General features: G+C 31.3%; 2 protein-coding genes and 1 long non-coding RNA gene across 3 annotated transcripts; 1 reads left to right on the forward strand and 2 right to left on the reverse strand.

Annotated features, from left to right (window-relative positions):
* Nucleotides 1-297: 297 nt before the first annotated feature.
* On the reverse strand, nt 298-3,618 carry LOC114387130 (remorin 1.4-like). Its single transcript, XM_028347267.1, has 6 exons — nt 3,507-3,618; nt 2,679-2,719; nt 2,147-2,395; nt 1,416-1,620; nt 1,196-1,277; nt 298-841 (listed from the first exon to the last, which is right to left on the reverse strand). Exons 1-6 carry the CDS (start codon nt 3,530-3,532, stop codon nt 644-646), a joined length of 801 nt encoding a protein of 266 aa, XP_028203068.1. The 5' UTR covers nt 3,533-3,618; the 3' UTR covers nt 298-643.
* Nucleotides 3,619-5,337: 1,719 nt separating this feature from the next.
* LOC114370927 (heparanase-like protein 2) lies at nt 5,338-8,562 on the forward strand. The gene is made up of 9 exons (XM_028328334.1): nt 5,338-5,544; nt 5,656-5,692; nt 6,101-6,281; nt 6,394-6,548; nt 6,647-6,880; nt 6,974-7,163; nt 7,244-7,369; nt 7,657-7,756; nt 7,952-8,562. Exons 1-9 carry the CDS (start codon nt 5,338-5,340, stop codon nt 8,276-8,278), a joined length of 1,557 nt encoding a protein of 518 aa, XP_028184135.1. The 3' UTR covers nt 8,279-8,562.
* Nucleotides 8,563-12,252: 3,690 nt separating this feature from the next.
* Nucleotides 12,253-12,770, reverse strand: LOC114387159. Its single transcript, XR_003661250.1, has 3 exons — nt 12,722-12,770; nt 12,485-12,610; nt 12,253-12,270 (listed from the first exon to the last, which is right to left on the reverse strand). It is a non-coding gene; the product is annotated as an uncharacterized LOC114387159 (long non-coding RNA).
* Between the last annotated feature and the right edge of the window lie 2,084 nt (nt 12,771-14,854).

Raw genomic sequence — 14,854 nt, forward strand, 5'->3', positions numbered from 1 at the left:
TAACAAATAGTTGTAGCTTGTATAAGAAAGCATAAAAAGGCTTTATTATCACTTATTAAGCTCTGGATTGTCACTTGTTTATTTTCTGTTGGATTATTTTAGCTCTACTTTTAGTTTTGCATATAAACAGAGTGGATGTAGTAGCAATTTTGGTATCCCATCAATAGTCAGGATTTTCTTAATTTCAAAACCTTTTTAATTTTTCCAACTAACGTTCCAGAAGTTTCCAGTTGGTCCCTCCAATGTTTGTCTTACTCAGAAACATGACTAATTGCTGAAAGTGAAAAACCAAGGGGAAAATAACAGTTTGGGTTAACTTGATTAAACAATTAAACTCTGTAGTTTCATTACATGATAAATCATTTTATTGGTTAATTTGTCATTCCTGAAAATAAAGTTGACACTCAAACTGGTAATGTTTTTTTTTATACCAAAACTAAACTCTAAAGCAAGAAAAAAAGCAACTAATTTACACAAGTAGCTCGTGTATCTGTTCAACTTTTCAGTTTTTCTTTTTCCAATTTTTATAGGAAGATGCCATGCTTTAGTAGGAATGAAGACTAAGAGCTATATATGGATAGAATTATGAAGCATATATTTCTGTTAGTTCCCCAAACCCAGTGATGCTACATAATTGGTGATCTCAGAAGCAGAAGCAGAAGCAAATGCCAGGCATCTCGCCTGTTGTTCGAATTACATTTGCCTTCTCTTTTGTCTTTTGTTCTTCATTCCTCCGGCTTTCTTCCGCCTTGGTTCTCGCTCCATCTGCAATTTGATCTATAGCCGTAATCTTATTCTGAAAATCTTCCAAAGCTTTCATCCTTCTTTGCGCAACTCCTCTCTGCAATTTTAGAAAATCGTGATTAGGTACCACATACTAATTTTATGGCTTAATTTACCAAGTTAGACCAAAGGCTCATCTGACATTGCCTGTGGAAGCATTTAACGGCTTAATTTAGATGAAATTTGATTACAGAAACCCACATGTATGGCCAAGTAGATTGTTTCATTAAAAACAATTTAAATATAAGGCTTAAATGAATGAGTCAAAAGTTTAGGGAATAAATTTTGATGTTCCTATTTTACTTCATATGTTATAAGCTGTTTGATGAATCACATGCTGATATGCTCAATCACAAGAATCACATGTCATGAGTCTAATTTCGGTTAGATATAAAGAAATGCAGAGTGAAACCTCTTCCTTATCCAGCTTGCGTCTAGCTTTCATCTTCTTTTTGTTTTCCCATGAATCTATCACCTCTCTCAACTTGTCGTACCTGACAATTTCTTTTCCATTAGTATAAAGTGCATGTAATAATGCATGAATCAAGCATGGTATCATTTATTGAAATTCTGATTGAGAACTGCTTCTTTGGTAGAAATTCAATGTAATGTAACATCCAAAATCTAAATACCTTTGTCTGATCTCTTGAAACTCGGCTCTCTCCCATTCATCTGCTTTTGTGCGCCTTTCGGTAACAGTTGGTTGTCTTACAGGGGAAGGCTTTGTTGAAGACTCAGGCTTTTCATCAGAGAAAGTTGAACTCTTTCTCATTGATGGTGCAGGGGTAATGGTCTCTTCTGGCTTCTTACCTTGGTCATTCTTAGATCTAAATGAACCTGAACATGATGCACACATAATATTTGAATTCCCCTTCCCCCGAAAGGTTACAACAGCAATTACAAAAATCTTATTCCCCTGGGTGAAATCGACTACATGAATGACTACATGAATCACACAGGTCATTTGATTTTGTTGAAGACTAAATCTTCAAATATATTATTCGACATTAGATCCCTTCTAGAGGATAAATATTATTCCCTCCGTTTCTAATTATAAGACTCTTTCAACTAATTCATCTCTCTTAAGAAAAATTGTTAGTTTAGTTAATCAAATATGTCAATTATTTGTATTATCATTTCAAAATTATCTTTTTTTTATCTCTCTATCGACTTAATTGATTTTTATCAATGTTAGGAGAGAGAACAATTAAATAAGGACATGTAGGAAACAAAATAATTAATTAATGTATCTAGAAATTAGAAAAAAGATTTTACAAGAAGAAATAAACAAATTTCTAAAAATGATTTTATAATAAGGGAGGAGAGAGTATTAATTAGTGGAGTTCTAGGTTCTCTTCCTTACCTGACAATCGCTTGGAAGCACTATTAAGTAGGGGAATTGGAGGTTTTGGGCCATCAACCTTGCTTTTGGTCTTTGTCAATGAGGCCTCTAGGGTCTCACTCTTCTGTTCAGAAACATCTTGCAAGTTGATTGCGAATGCAGCAGCAGCTACCGCAGCAGCGTGGTCCATGTCTCTGGAGTCATGATCACCACTCCTTTTCCTTGAAAACTGTTTCTGGAGCCAATTCTCACCACCCTGTTTCTTCTCTCCTGGAAATGTCACCAGAGTTTCTTAACAAATTGGCTCATTGATTTTAAGACAAAATCTGACAGAAAATCTTCATTCATTCATGTGTTTCAATCTTTGGTTAAATGGAATATACATTATTTTTTTTACCTTTATTCTTTAGTCCCTTGTTTTGGTTACAGGTTTACAGAATATCACAAATTCTCAGCTCCTTGCTTTTTACATCTTCACCATGACACCCTTTCCTAATATGCTAATAGTAACACAGATAATAAAGACCCCAAGGGGAGGGAAAAATATATATACCTTTGAAAGATTGAGTCTTCTGAAATGTTATTTTCGAATCCCTGGTAAGTGTTCATATAAACGGATAGCAATTGTGAGCACCTTAATCGTGGTTTTATAGAATATGTGAAAATATATTAGTTGAACGAGAAACTACTTTATGCAGCTACTATTATGAGCATGCATCCAACTACTAACACAAGAAGAGAGACCGCAGAGAAACGAAATTTTATGTAAAATGATCATGTTGATAAAGGAGAAATTACTATGTGGTTCTGAACCTATACTTTGTTTTTATTGTATTGGCTAATTTTTACATGATATGTCATGTAATTGCCTTTTTTTTTTTTTTGAGTCAAAGACTATGTGTGCCCCCAACCTCCCGAGTCAGAAATTAATTCCACTAGTGGTGTGTGACTGCCACTAATCTAAGGGAATTTTACACAAGAAAAGAACCAAACAATGAACCAAACAATGATTTTCCTGCTAAATGGATTGTCTCCTGTATATGAATATAATAAAACCTTACACCACTGCACCAATGCTATAGGTTCATATAATCGGCTTTCTAAAAAGTCAATAAAATTTTACTGTGCCACATGAAAATTGTCTGGGACTATGACAGTTTCATACCATGCAATAATTTTTGGTTAATTAGATATCTAAATTCAAATACAAATAGTTCATATTGAATATATTGCAAACTGGCCTCGATAACATAGTTGATGCAATCTTTAAATATTTAACCAAAATGTCTCCTTAATTATCAAGAGATCAGTTCGGCCGGATATACGAGTGGCATGAAATAGCAAAACATGTTGGCCCCAATGAAAATTTAGAAGCACTAACCTCATCTGATTCAAAAAATTCTCCATTCTAGTTCAAATTCTGTTCCCAGGCTTCCCTTCTATGTGTCATCCATTGGCCATAGGCAGGTGCTTTTTGAAATATATAGAAGAAACCTTGGAAAGGAAACTTTTTAGGTTTGTCATAAGACTGTTTATTTGGAGGAGGGCAAGCAAGGCCAAAAATACTTTGCATGTGGTAATTGGTTTGGAACTCAAGTGCCTTGTGAGGGAAGACAAGTATTCTTTTGTTCTTTGTAGAATTAGCTGTCAGTATAGGATCTTATTTGACATTCTCCACCACATGCATTTTTCTTTGTTTTTGCTGATGATTTTTGAAGAATCCCTCCCCAGTTGAGTTTTCCAGCAAATTAAAACAATATGAAATATTGCTTTCTATTATGTGTTCAGCATCTAAGAGGATAAAGGACGGCAAATAATAAAAGACACACATGAGAGAGCTTATATTCACAGTGGTCACTTTTTGTGCTACAGAATGTTTAAAAGGTCACATTTTGAGCTTTTCCTGAATTGATCTGCATATAAGATTAAGGTTTTGTGGAATTTCTTTGCAGCTTTTTGAGAAAAATATATAATGACCAAGATTGTGCATGAGATGGACATCCTTTGTAGGAGAAATATTTCATGATCGATCGATAAAAACTGGAAAATATTTTTTGTACATCATATTTTATTTAACACCTAAAAAAAGAGAAAAGTACACATATGATAGGTGATATAATTTTATTAAAAAGAAAATTAAAGAAAAATAAATATTAGCAAAGTGTTTGATATTCCGTACTCCGCACCAACAACATGATAAAAAAAAATGATAATGTGAAAGATTGTCCTGATGAACTAGGATTTGGTGTAACTTCAGTTTAGCATTGAAATTGAAATATCCTAGATGAAATCACGGTGCATCCAATTTTTTTGTTAATAAACTGGAGAAAAAAATAATAATTAAAATAAACCAACAATGTAATTTTTTTAAAAAAAATCTCATCTAATACAAAATCCATCATAAATGTTGAGTTTCATAATAATTTAATTAAAAATTATTCCAATAAATTTTTAATTAGTTAATCATGTAAGTTTTTTTAAACTAGCTGGTAATTAAACTTAAAGAAAAATGAATAAAAAGTGTGAGAAAAAATAAAATAAGAGAGAAAATGGAGAAGGCGGTCTATAACAACTGGTTGAGTTGTAAATTTTTGGTACTATCTTATTCGATTTTCAACTCAGAAAAGAAAAAAATCTTATTCGATTCTTGCTTATAAAGTAAATGAGAGAAAATTTAATACGAGTATTAATTATATGTAAGAAAATTTTTTAATTTGTTGTCTGTTTAAAAGATTGAGTCAGTTAAGAAGGATAGTTAATAGGGCATATCCTGTGCCCAGTATATATATGTGGGAAAAACTGTTAGCCAGCAATTTTTGGCTACAAAGTCTGACATATATGGCATATGTTCGACCAGAAGTTGACTTCTGACAATGAAAATCGTTTCGTCATGCAAGATAAAGCTGAGTTAGGAATATTTTTTGGTACAATTTTGTTAGTTTTTTGGTACAGACCGAGTTAGGAATATGAATATACTATAGATAGATAAAATAAAAGCACAAAGTACAATAAACAGATTGAAATCCTAGAAAACAGATAGATACATGATCCTAATTAGAATTTAAGACAAACAAAAAAAAAAAACAGCTAATAACTTACGAAAAAGTAGTGATTAGGTCGATTAATATTGGCATGTAGTAAGTACTAGTAACGATATAAATACCAAAGACCTTGTGTGGTTCTTTTCCATCGATCAATTTTCAATTTTCACAATGGATTTGAAAGTAACTCTATGTTATGTTGTTCTTTTATTATTATTTTCCCTGTCTTCAGCAGAAGATGTTAAACTCGAAGTGAAAGGGGTGGCAAGCATCGCTAACACAGATGATAATTTTATCTGCGCAACATTGGACTGGTGGCCTGCTAATAAGTGTGACTATGACCAGTGTCCATGGGGACAAGCAGGCATTCTCAATCTGGTATTTAACACTAAGCAATAATGCACCATGCATATTTTCATCTTATTTTTTTTAAAGACTTATATCCTGTTTTCGTTCCTGTATTTTAGCTCTTTTTTTCAACTTTTACAGGACTTGGATAACAAAATTCTAACAAATGCTGTCAAGGGTAAGTTTTCTTTTTCTTAAGTCCAATCATATTGATATTCAATATACCACCGAACGCGTAGATCAATTGTCACGGAGTTGTTCTAACTTAACCAGATGTCTTGAGTTTGAGTCTTGGATATGCAGCTACCTCCTCAGAGGGAGAGTTGCCCATAGTGGTCCCACAAGGCTCGAACAGGATTGCTTCCCGTGGATGATACATGTGATCTATACAAAAAATATTGATATTCAATACAAAATTTTCATGCAGAAAAAATATTATTAGTCCTTCCGGTGATGTTTGTATTTGTATAAGTAGTTTTCATCCTTATTCCTGGAGTTTCTTCATTTCACAATACTTTATATGATATATAGAGAAGAGTGGCTGCATTTCACATTACTTATACATGATTAATCTAAACTTTGACAGCATTTAATCCCCTGAGGATCAGATTAGGTGGCTCACTGGAAGATCAGATTGTTTACCAATTTGGGAAGCAAAAGAAATGCCCACATTTCAAAAAGAAGGCTGATGGTCTTTTTGGTTTCAGCCAAGCCTGCCTTCCCAAAGTGAGATGGGATGAAGTAAATGACTTCTTTAACAAAACTGGGTACCGCAATATTATGCTTTATTTAATTAATTACCATCCTTTTTTCTCAAAATTGTTATGATTGTTACCATAACTGTATTAATTCTCACATGTATTTTTATTTGTTTTGCAGAGTGAAATTAATTTTTGGGTTGAATGCTCTCACTGGGAAGAGAAATTCTGCAGAGGACAAGAAGAACTGGGTTGGAAATTGGAATCCAAAAAATGCAATAAGTCTCATGAAGTACACAATATCAAAAGGATACAAAATAGATTCATATGAATTGGGTAGCTAAAGTCTTTCTTCCTTTAATTGGCATTGAAGTTTTGAAATTTGAATTGCATATCCGTATATGACTTGTGATTTTCAATGTGATTCTTATTAGGAAATGAGCTATGTGCTGAGGGGATATCAGCCAGAGTAGACAGTGTTGAATATGCTAAAGACATCACTAGGCTCAGACATATAGTTAATCTACTGTACCCAATTGCTTCTACAAGGCCTAAAGTGCTAGGACCTGGTGGTTTCTATGGTAAGGAATGGTTTTCTAGCTTCTTAATGAATGTTGGGCCTGGTGTGGTTGATGGAATCACTCACCACATTTACAACCTTGGTGCTGGTATGAGTTGATTCTCTTCTTTGGCCTTGTCCAATAGTAATATATATTCCTTGGTGATTGGTTTCTAATAAAATGAAATTATTCCAAATGAAGGTGTTGACAAGGATCTCATCAATAGGGTTCAAGACCCATATTTATTGAGCCAAGTTGCTGAAACTTACAAAAGTGTAGCTCAAGCAGTCAAGGAATTCACACCATGGGCTGGACCATGGGTTGGGGAATCTGGTGGAGCCTATAACAGTGGTGGCAAAGATGTGTCAAATACTTTTGTTAATGGCTTTTGGTCTGTCTATTAATCTGCCAATAAATTGAGTTTTTTGTTTCCTTTTGTCAATGGTAACATAAATTTAAATTAATATCTAGGTACTTGGATCAGCTGGGCATGACATCAACCTTAAACCACAAGGTTTATTGTAGACAAACTCTAATCGGAGGAAACTATGGTTTGCTAAACACCACAACCTTTATTCCTAACCCGGATTATTATGGGTAAGTGATCATATGTGTGTCTGAGGCATTTGCCACTAATGAATGTCTAATTCATTAAAAAAAAAATTATTGGCAAATGTTAGTTTTTAATGGTTAGTTTTTTTGTTAGCAGTGGAAATCGAACCCTAAACCTTCCCTTCCTTCCTTCTCCTTTTACTACCAAACCAACCTTAAATTTATAACTCCAATTCATTTAAAACTTAGCATGCACAATTAATCATTAGTGTAATCATATGGTTTAACAGTTATATTTGTCAAATTAATAAACATGCCTTCAATTTGATCAGAGCTCTTCTGTGGCATCGACTTATGGGAAGCAAAGTGCTTTCTGTTTCTCACGAAGGATCTCCATTTCTGCGTACATATGCTCATTGTTCAAAGAAAGGGGTAAGCTCATTTATATAATGCTACAGATAAATAATCAACAGAAAACAGTAACAATTGATTGACGATGAAATTGACAATAGCTAATGATACAAATTAATTAAAACCAAGAAGGTTTTATATCAGCTAAGATTCTGAGTCAATGCCATTTATTCTTAATCTTGGTCTTTTAAATTACTTGTCATACCTTCTATTCAGCCTGGTATCACTGTGCTACTCATAAACATGTCCAATTCCACAACTTTCAATGTGTTCCTCATCAATGACATGAATCTGTACCCAGTCCTGAACACAGTACGAAGTGTACCAATGAAGATGAGGGAAGAATACCATTTGACACCAAGAGATGGTAACATTCAAAGTGATGTGGTGATGTTGAATGGAACTCCATTGGTGCTGACCAAGTCACTAGACATTGCAGAAATGAAACCAAAGCTGGTTGATCCATCTTCTTCAATCAAAGCAGGGCCTGATTCCATAGTATTTGTACAAATCAAGAGCTTCAATGCACCAGCATGCGCATAATATAAATCGACAAGAAGACAACAATTTGTACGGTTCTTCAATGCGCCAGAATGGAGTTAGCATGCACATAATATTAATCAACAACTAGATAATAAAAAAATGATTTCTTTGTGTTTTCCTTTCGCAATTGGTTCTTTCTTCTTATTTCAGCTACCATGTCCATACTGTGTATGTCTGTATATGATTTTCCTTTTGGTTATTTCCGTGTCTTTATTAATATCTGATTTATATAAAATTTTATGTGCATGATTGTAGTTAATAACAGAGTATTTAATGCTTAATAGATGCAAGATCATGTACTAGTTCCTTCCATAGACAGAAAATGCAAAACATTGCCTCAATTTCATGTTAGAATTTGTTTACTTATTTTTTTAATCTCTGGAAATTGAAGCAGAGAAGGCAAAAGATTGCCTCAATTTCATTAGCAAGTTTAAGCAACTAATTCCAAGGCAGGCATGACTCTGTTTGCATGTTGTAAGCTTAACGTAGAGCCATTCCTTTACCTCTATTTTCATCAACAAGCACATCAAGCAGTATTAGTGCAGTTGACAGTTTAAATTATGCAAACACAAGAGCTCAACTTTTTTTTTTTTTTTTTTTATCACAAAGAGACAGTGAATAATAGTAGAAATTAACTTTTTAATGCATGTGCAAGAGGTCAAAGGAGCAAACAATACAAAGTTCGTCTTGTTGTAAATAGCAGTTTAAGCTCCACCTTTCCCACATTGTAGGGTGTGTTTAAAATAAGTTCTATTCGTTGCACATTCCATAAAACATGGTATTTTTTTTTTTTTTTGAAGTTAAGATGGTATGATGTTGAATATTAAACCTTGTCACAATACTGCAAGTTTCCAGCTCCACTTTTTAATGGATTGATAAAAGATGGTATGAGAACCAATATAATGGAGCAAACAATACAGATATCTTAACATTGTACAGCTACATGTTTGCCAAAGCTTATACTATAATAAACTACAATCAGAACTTAAATGAAACGAAGAAGAAATAAAATCTTCAAATATGGATGCATAAGTTTGAAAATTTGAATCTCAATTTGGCTAGAGCCTAGAGTTATGCTGACAAGGAAGAATATAATTCTGAGTCTTAAAATAAAGCACACTGTGCAGTACAACTGAATAAGGTGAAAATCTGAAATTCGAATAGAATGAAATACCTCTCTTCTCAATAGCGTCAATTGAAGCGATTATTTTAAAACAAAATATGAAGATATTCAATTAAAGGAAAAAGTGTTTAAAATTCTTAATTCAAACACTACCAAACTAGTGTGAAGTTATTTTGACTTAACCAATAATTTTGAATTCAACTCCTGTACATGTGTGATAAGTACTCAAAGACAAAATAATAATACTTGTAGGTCATACCAAACAAATTCTTAATTCAAACTTCCAAGGTGATATATTAAATTTTAATTACATAAACAATTTACACGAAATAAATAATCAATATTGTCTCTAAAATATTATCATCTCTCTTAAATAGTCCATAAAATAATAAACTATTTAAGTAATTCTCAAAAGTATTAAACCTCCATCACTATCATTTCTAAGTTAATATATTTCAATAAGAACAAAAGTCAAATAAATTTTTATAGTTATTTTTGGTCGTGTTCTCCAATTAGGAATATTAGAGTTAATCTCCATAGTCTATGTTAAACCTTTATTAAGAATATATTATTAAGGAAACACTCTAGTTCATTGGAAAACAGCAAAGTACTCATAATTAAAATTATCTGCATTTAAGTTTGATCTTTTTAAGTAAAATTCAATGAGCAATTTGAATGATTTTTTTTTAAAAAAAAATGTATGATTCATACAAAAATTAAAAACAATTTATACAATCATTTTTCGTCTTTACGTCTCTCCATCATATTTTATAGTTTCCTTTTTTTCTCTTTCTCTTAGTCATATAAAATTTACTATGCAAATAACATTTCTCTTAAGATTTAGAGGACTACTCATAATTTTTCATTTATTATTAGTATCTTTCAAAAGGACAAATAACAAATGAAAAAATTTATTGACAAATAATATTAAATTTATTAGGAACTAAAAAATATCATGGATCATACAAAAATTATTTTATCAAAGAGAAAAAAATTACTAAAAAATAAATATAAAATTTGGACATTTATTAATTAAATATGAAAAACATATTATACTCTTTTCACTTTTAGATAGGTTTATATACTAAATACTATTTACATACTTATGAGAACCCTAACTTTTCTAATATATTTTTCTTCATTAGGATGTTTCTTAATTGCATCTGAAATTTATGCCTGTTCAACGAAAAGAAAAATGCATGTGATCCCTGAATTCTGTACTTATTATTTTTTTTTCTTGAATTCTTTAATCTTGTAATTGGCAAGATCATGTACCAGTTCCTTCAAATTGAGACCCTAAACCTTATAAACACAAAATCCAATCCTAAGAAATAGTGAAGCTTCATAAGGTCTCTTTATTCATGTGCAATTAGTCTGCATTTTCCCTAAAAGTGTGTGTAAGCTCAAAGGAGTTAATTATCTCACTGAAATTTAAGTTATATTATTCTGCCGCATGTGGATCGATCTTGCTAAAGGTGTGACTTCTAGGCTTAACTTCTCGCAGATCTGTTTTGGTATTCATGATATCCTTCCCGTTCATTTTCAAATTTCATCTTCAATTTCAATGTTAAACATTGTTTAATTATTATAATTGATCTCAACTTCAATTGTTATAGTATTTATTATTCTTTCAGTTTTTCTTTTAAAATAATTATTTTTCCCTTAGAAATAGTAATAATTTGACACTCACATTCTCCAACATAACCTCCTCAAAGAACTACACGCTATGACTTATGGTTAATCGTTCCGACCATTTTTTAGTTCTTATAAAGTAAAAAAGTCATTTATTAAAAAAAATCTTATATGCTAACAAAAATATTTAATATTTTTTTTTTCATTTAAAGTAAAATATTTATCTTAAAATTTATATAAGGTCTTAATAAATTTGATAGGAACTAAAAAACATCTAGTCACGAGCCAAACGTGTATTCCAAGAAACAAATGACCTAAAGAAAAACCAAAGAAATTGACTATAACACTAGGAAAAAAGATTCTAAAAAACATTAATGTAAGGGCATGATAACTAACTGTAACTACATGCACGCTGGTGCATTGAAACTCTTGCTATGCACAAATACAATTGAATCATGCTTCACTTTGATGGGAGAAGATGGATCAACCAGCTTTGGGTTCATTTCTGGGATGTGGAGTGACTGGGTCAGCACTAGTGGAGTTCCATTCAACAGCACCACCTTACTTTGAATGTTACCATCTTTGGGTGTCAAATGGTACTCTTCTCTCGGCGTGTTTCTGTTTCTTAATCCTACTTCCGGGTGGTACAGATTCTCATTGAGGAGTGATACTTCGAAAGTGGTAGAGTTGGACATGTTTATGAGTAGCACGGTGATACCAGACTGAAAAGAAATGAACCACAAAAACCAAGATTAGGAACAAATTAATGGCATTGAGTTAGATTGAAAAAAAACTTCTTGATTTTAATTTGTATGATTAGTTATTGTCAATTAATTGTAAGTGTTTTATGATAAAAAAAAAAACATTGCATGCGAGGGTTAAAAAAACGTTAAGTTCTGCTTCCTGATTTGAAGGGCAACATTAATTTTTTTGAACCACAACATTAAATTTTTTTAACCGTTCGCAATAGCAAGACGACCACAATTGGAGTGCATCGAATGCATTTATTCGCGCTCAACAAACATGACAAAACCATATTTAAAACCTTGATAGTATGATATAACCTGTGTATAAATACTTTTTTCCTTCTTTAACAAAGACAATACAAAAAAAAGATTTTGAGATAAAAGAGCTTACCTCTTTCTTTGAGCAATGAACGTATGCACGCAAATATGGCGACCCTTCGTGAGAAACAGAAAGCACTTTGCTTCCCATTAACCGATGCCACAAAAGAGCTCTGATCAAATTAAAGGCATGCCGCTTAGATAGAGATTTAACCATGTGCACACTAACAAGTCTTAATTTGATTGCTTATACTGTTTTATGATATTTTGTAGGATATTAATATGCCAAAATTTTCTGTTAAATGAAACTATATATGATTGTTTCGTAGAATTAAACATTTATCTTTAGCAAATGTCTCTCACACACCCATAGGAACACTTACTTACCCATAATAATCTGGGTTAGGAATGAAGGTTGTGGTGTCTAGCAAACCATAGTTTCCTCCAACTAGTGCTTGTCTACAATAAACTTTGTGGTTGAAGGTTGATGTCATTCCCAGCTGGTCAAGGTACCTATTGTTATTCATTCACATACATTGACATGTCAATGCAGATTTTGTAGAGGAAAGAAGAAAAAAAAGAGACAGAAAAGAACTCAATTGATTTGCAGATTAATAGACAGACCAAAAGCCATTAACAAAAGTATTTGACACATCTTTGCCACCACTGTTATACTAAGTTAGTATATCCTATATAGTTGAAAAAAGTAATTTTTTATTTGTTTAGATTTAAAGGAGAGGAGATCTCGGTGTAACTAACTTATCACTGTATGATTTTAATTTTAAAAAACATCTAACTAGGATCTAGTATAGTGCATATCATGTTAAGGTGCATGGTGTGTGTAACGAGTTAATCTAATATATGAATTTTTTTTTTACTTAAATAGAATTTTTTTAAAGAAGGAAATATATTGAAAATTATTTGGCATTAAATATATTTCATGATTTTAGTATAAATTTAATATAAATAATTCAAATTATGATGTAAAGTTTAACTCCTTTCGAAATGTAGCGAGGTCATCCCTCTAGTCATTTTTTCATCCCAAAATAATTATTGTCCTAGGTTGTTTATACCTATAAAAAAAATAAAATAAAAATGAAGGAGAGTAATAATTAATTTTATAAAATTAACATTATATCATCATTAATTATTTTATAAATATGTTATTTATCACTAATATTATAAAAGATATAAGTGAAAGAAAATAATTAATGTTATATTGAAAAAACTAAAATAATAATTATTTTGGATATTTTTTTTCCAATTACATAATTGTTACACTGGATTGGCACGGGATTGGAGGGAGTATTTTTCTTCCATTTCTAATTTATATTTTTTTAAGAATAATATGATTAAAACAATCATATAAAATCTATGTTTCTTAAGGAAAGTTGTGCTAAAACTTGTTAGTCAAGTTAGCATAGTTGTTAAATATGATTAGAACATGACTCTACATAAATTTTATTTAATATTTTAGTTTGTGCACTATACATGACAAATGACCTAAAGAAAAACTAAAGAAATTGATTATAAAACTAGAAAAAAAAAATTCTAAAACAAAACCTTATAAGGTACCTAAACTAAAAGGGATTAATGACCTAGCTAGAAAAAATATGAAAAGAAAATGATGCGCTGCTTGCTTGCTGACTAATACTAAATGTGCATGACAACCACTAACTACATGCTGGTGCACTCAAACTCTTGTTATGCACAACAAAATTGATTGGAGAAGATGGATCAACCAGCTTTGGGTCCAGTGACCGGTCAGCACGGATGGAGTTCCATTCAACAACAGCGTCTCATCACTCCGAATGCTACCATCCTTGGTACTTGTTCTCTGTGTGTTTTTTATACTACCTAGCAATTTTTTTTCTTTTGGTCTAATGTTTGTAACATATATTCAACCTTTAACAACTTATACAAAATTTTATCCCTTTATACACCATTAGTGGGAAGAAAAAGAAAAAAAAAAGAGATGTTCAGATAAATCAATCACCTGTGCCGGGGTGAACTAATCAAGTCAATATAAGTTTGGATAGAAGAAATTGAGTTTTTAAACACGTTTAAATAAAATATAAGAATGGAACAATGTATATAAATATGATCCACCTAAGAACCCAGAGAAAGATCCAACCATGGAATTGATTTTATTATTATTTTATTATTGAGAAGTGGGGAATGATGCAACAGACTTTTTGTTGTTTTTTTACTTTACCCTATGTATTGTATTTTTGGTACATTTCTGTTGGCGTACCTTTGTTTTAACAAGTTCAATCCTTCTGTTTTTAAATTACACAAACCTAGTCCTTTGAATGAAAAATATAAATTAAATCTCTACCCATGTCACATTTTATATTATGAAAATATATATATATATATATATATATATATATATAAGAAATGTTAACACATCGTAATGGTTAAAAGACTTGATAATCATATTGTATAAAGAATATATTGATATATGAAAAAAATAATTAACACTACTACATTGATGTTTGATTGATAATCAATTGATGCATTAAATATCTTTAATTTCAAAATTTATTATATTTATTTACGGTCAAAATTTATTATCATAAATTACATTAACTATCATTTCAATAATTTAAACTTAATTCAATCAAATATAATTTTTTTTATCATTATGTTTATTCTACATGTGATTTTTCTTTCTCAAAACTTTTAAATAAATCCATGTCTCTAAAATAATTTTACTTAATATTTTAGTTTGTGCACTACACATGAAAAATATTT

Source organism: Glycine soja, chromosome 2 (genome assembly GCF_004193775.1).
Source record: "Glycine soja cultivar W05 chromosome 2, ASM419377v2, whole genome shotgun sequence".
Taxonomy (NCBI): Eukaryota; Viridiplantae; Streptophyta; class Magnoliopsida; order Fabales; family Fabaceae; genus Glycine; species Glycine soja.

Coding starts and splice junctions, on each gene's coding strand:
- LOC114387130 (XM_028347267.1), bottom strand. CDS start 3,532: ATGGAGAATTTTTTGAATCAGATGAG. Junction 2,720..3,506: donor AATTTTTTGAATCAGATGAG/GTTAGTGCTTCT, acceptor AACACTTACCAG/GGATTCGAAAATAACATTTC. Junction 1,621..2,146: donor TGCTTCCAAGCGATTGTCAG/GTAAGGAAGAGA, acceptor CATCATGTTCAG/GTTCATTTAGATCTAAGAAT.
- LOC114370927 (XM_028328334.1), top strand. CDS start 5,338: ATGGATTTGAAAGTAACTCTATGTTATGTTGTTCTTTTATTATTATTT. Junction 5,545..5,655: donor AAGCAGGCATTCTCAATCTG/GTATTTAACACT, acceptor CAACTTTTACAG/GACTTGGATAACAAAATTCT. Junction 5,693..6,100: donor TCTAACAAATGCTGTCAAGG/GTAAGTTTTCTT, acceptor AAACTTTGACAG/CATTTAATCCCCTGAGGATC.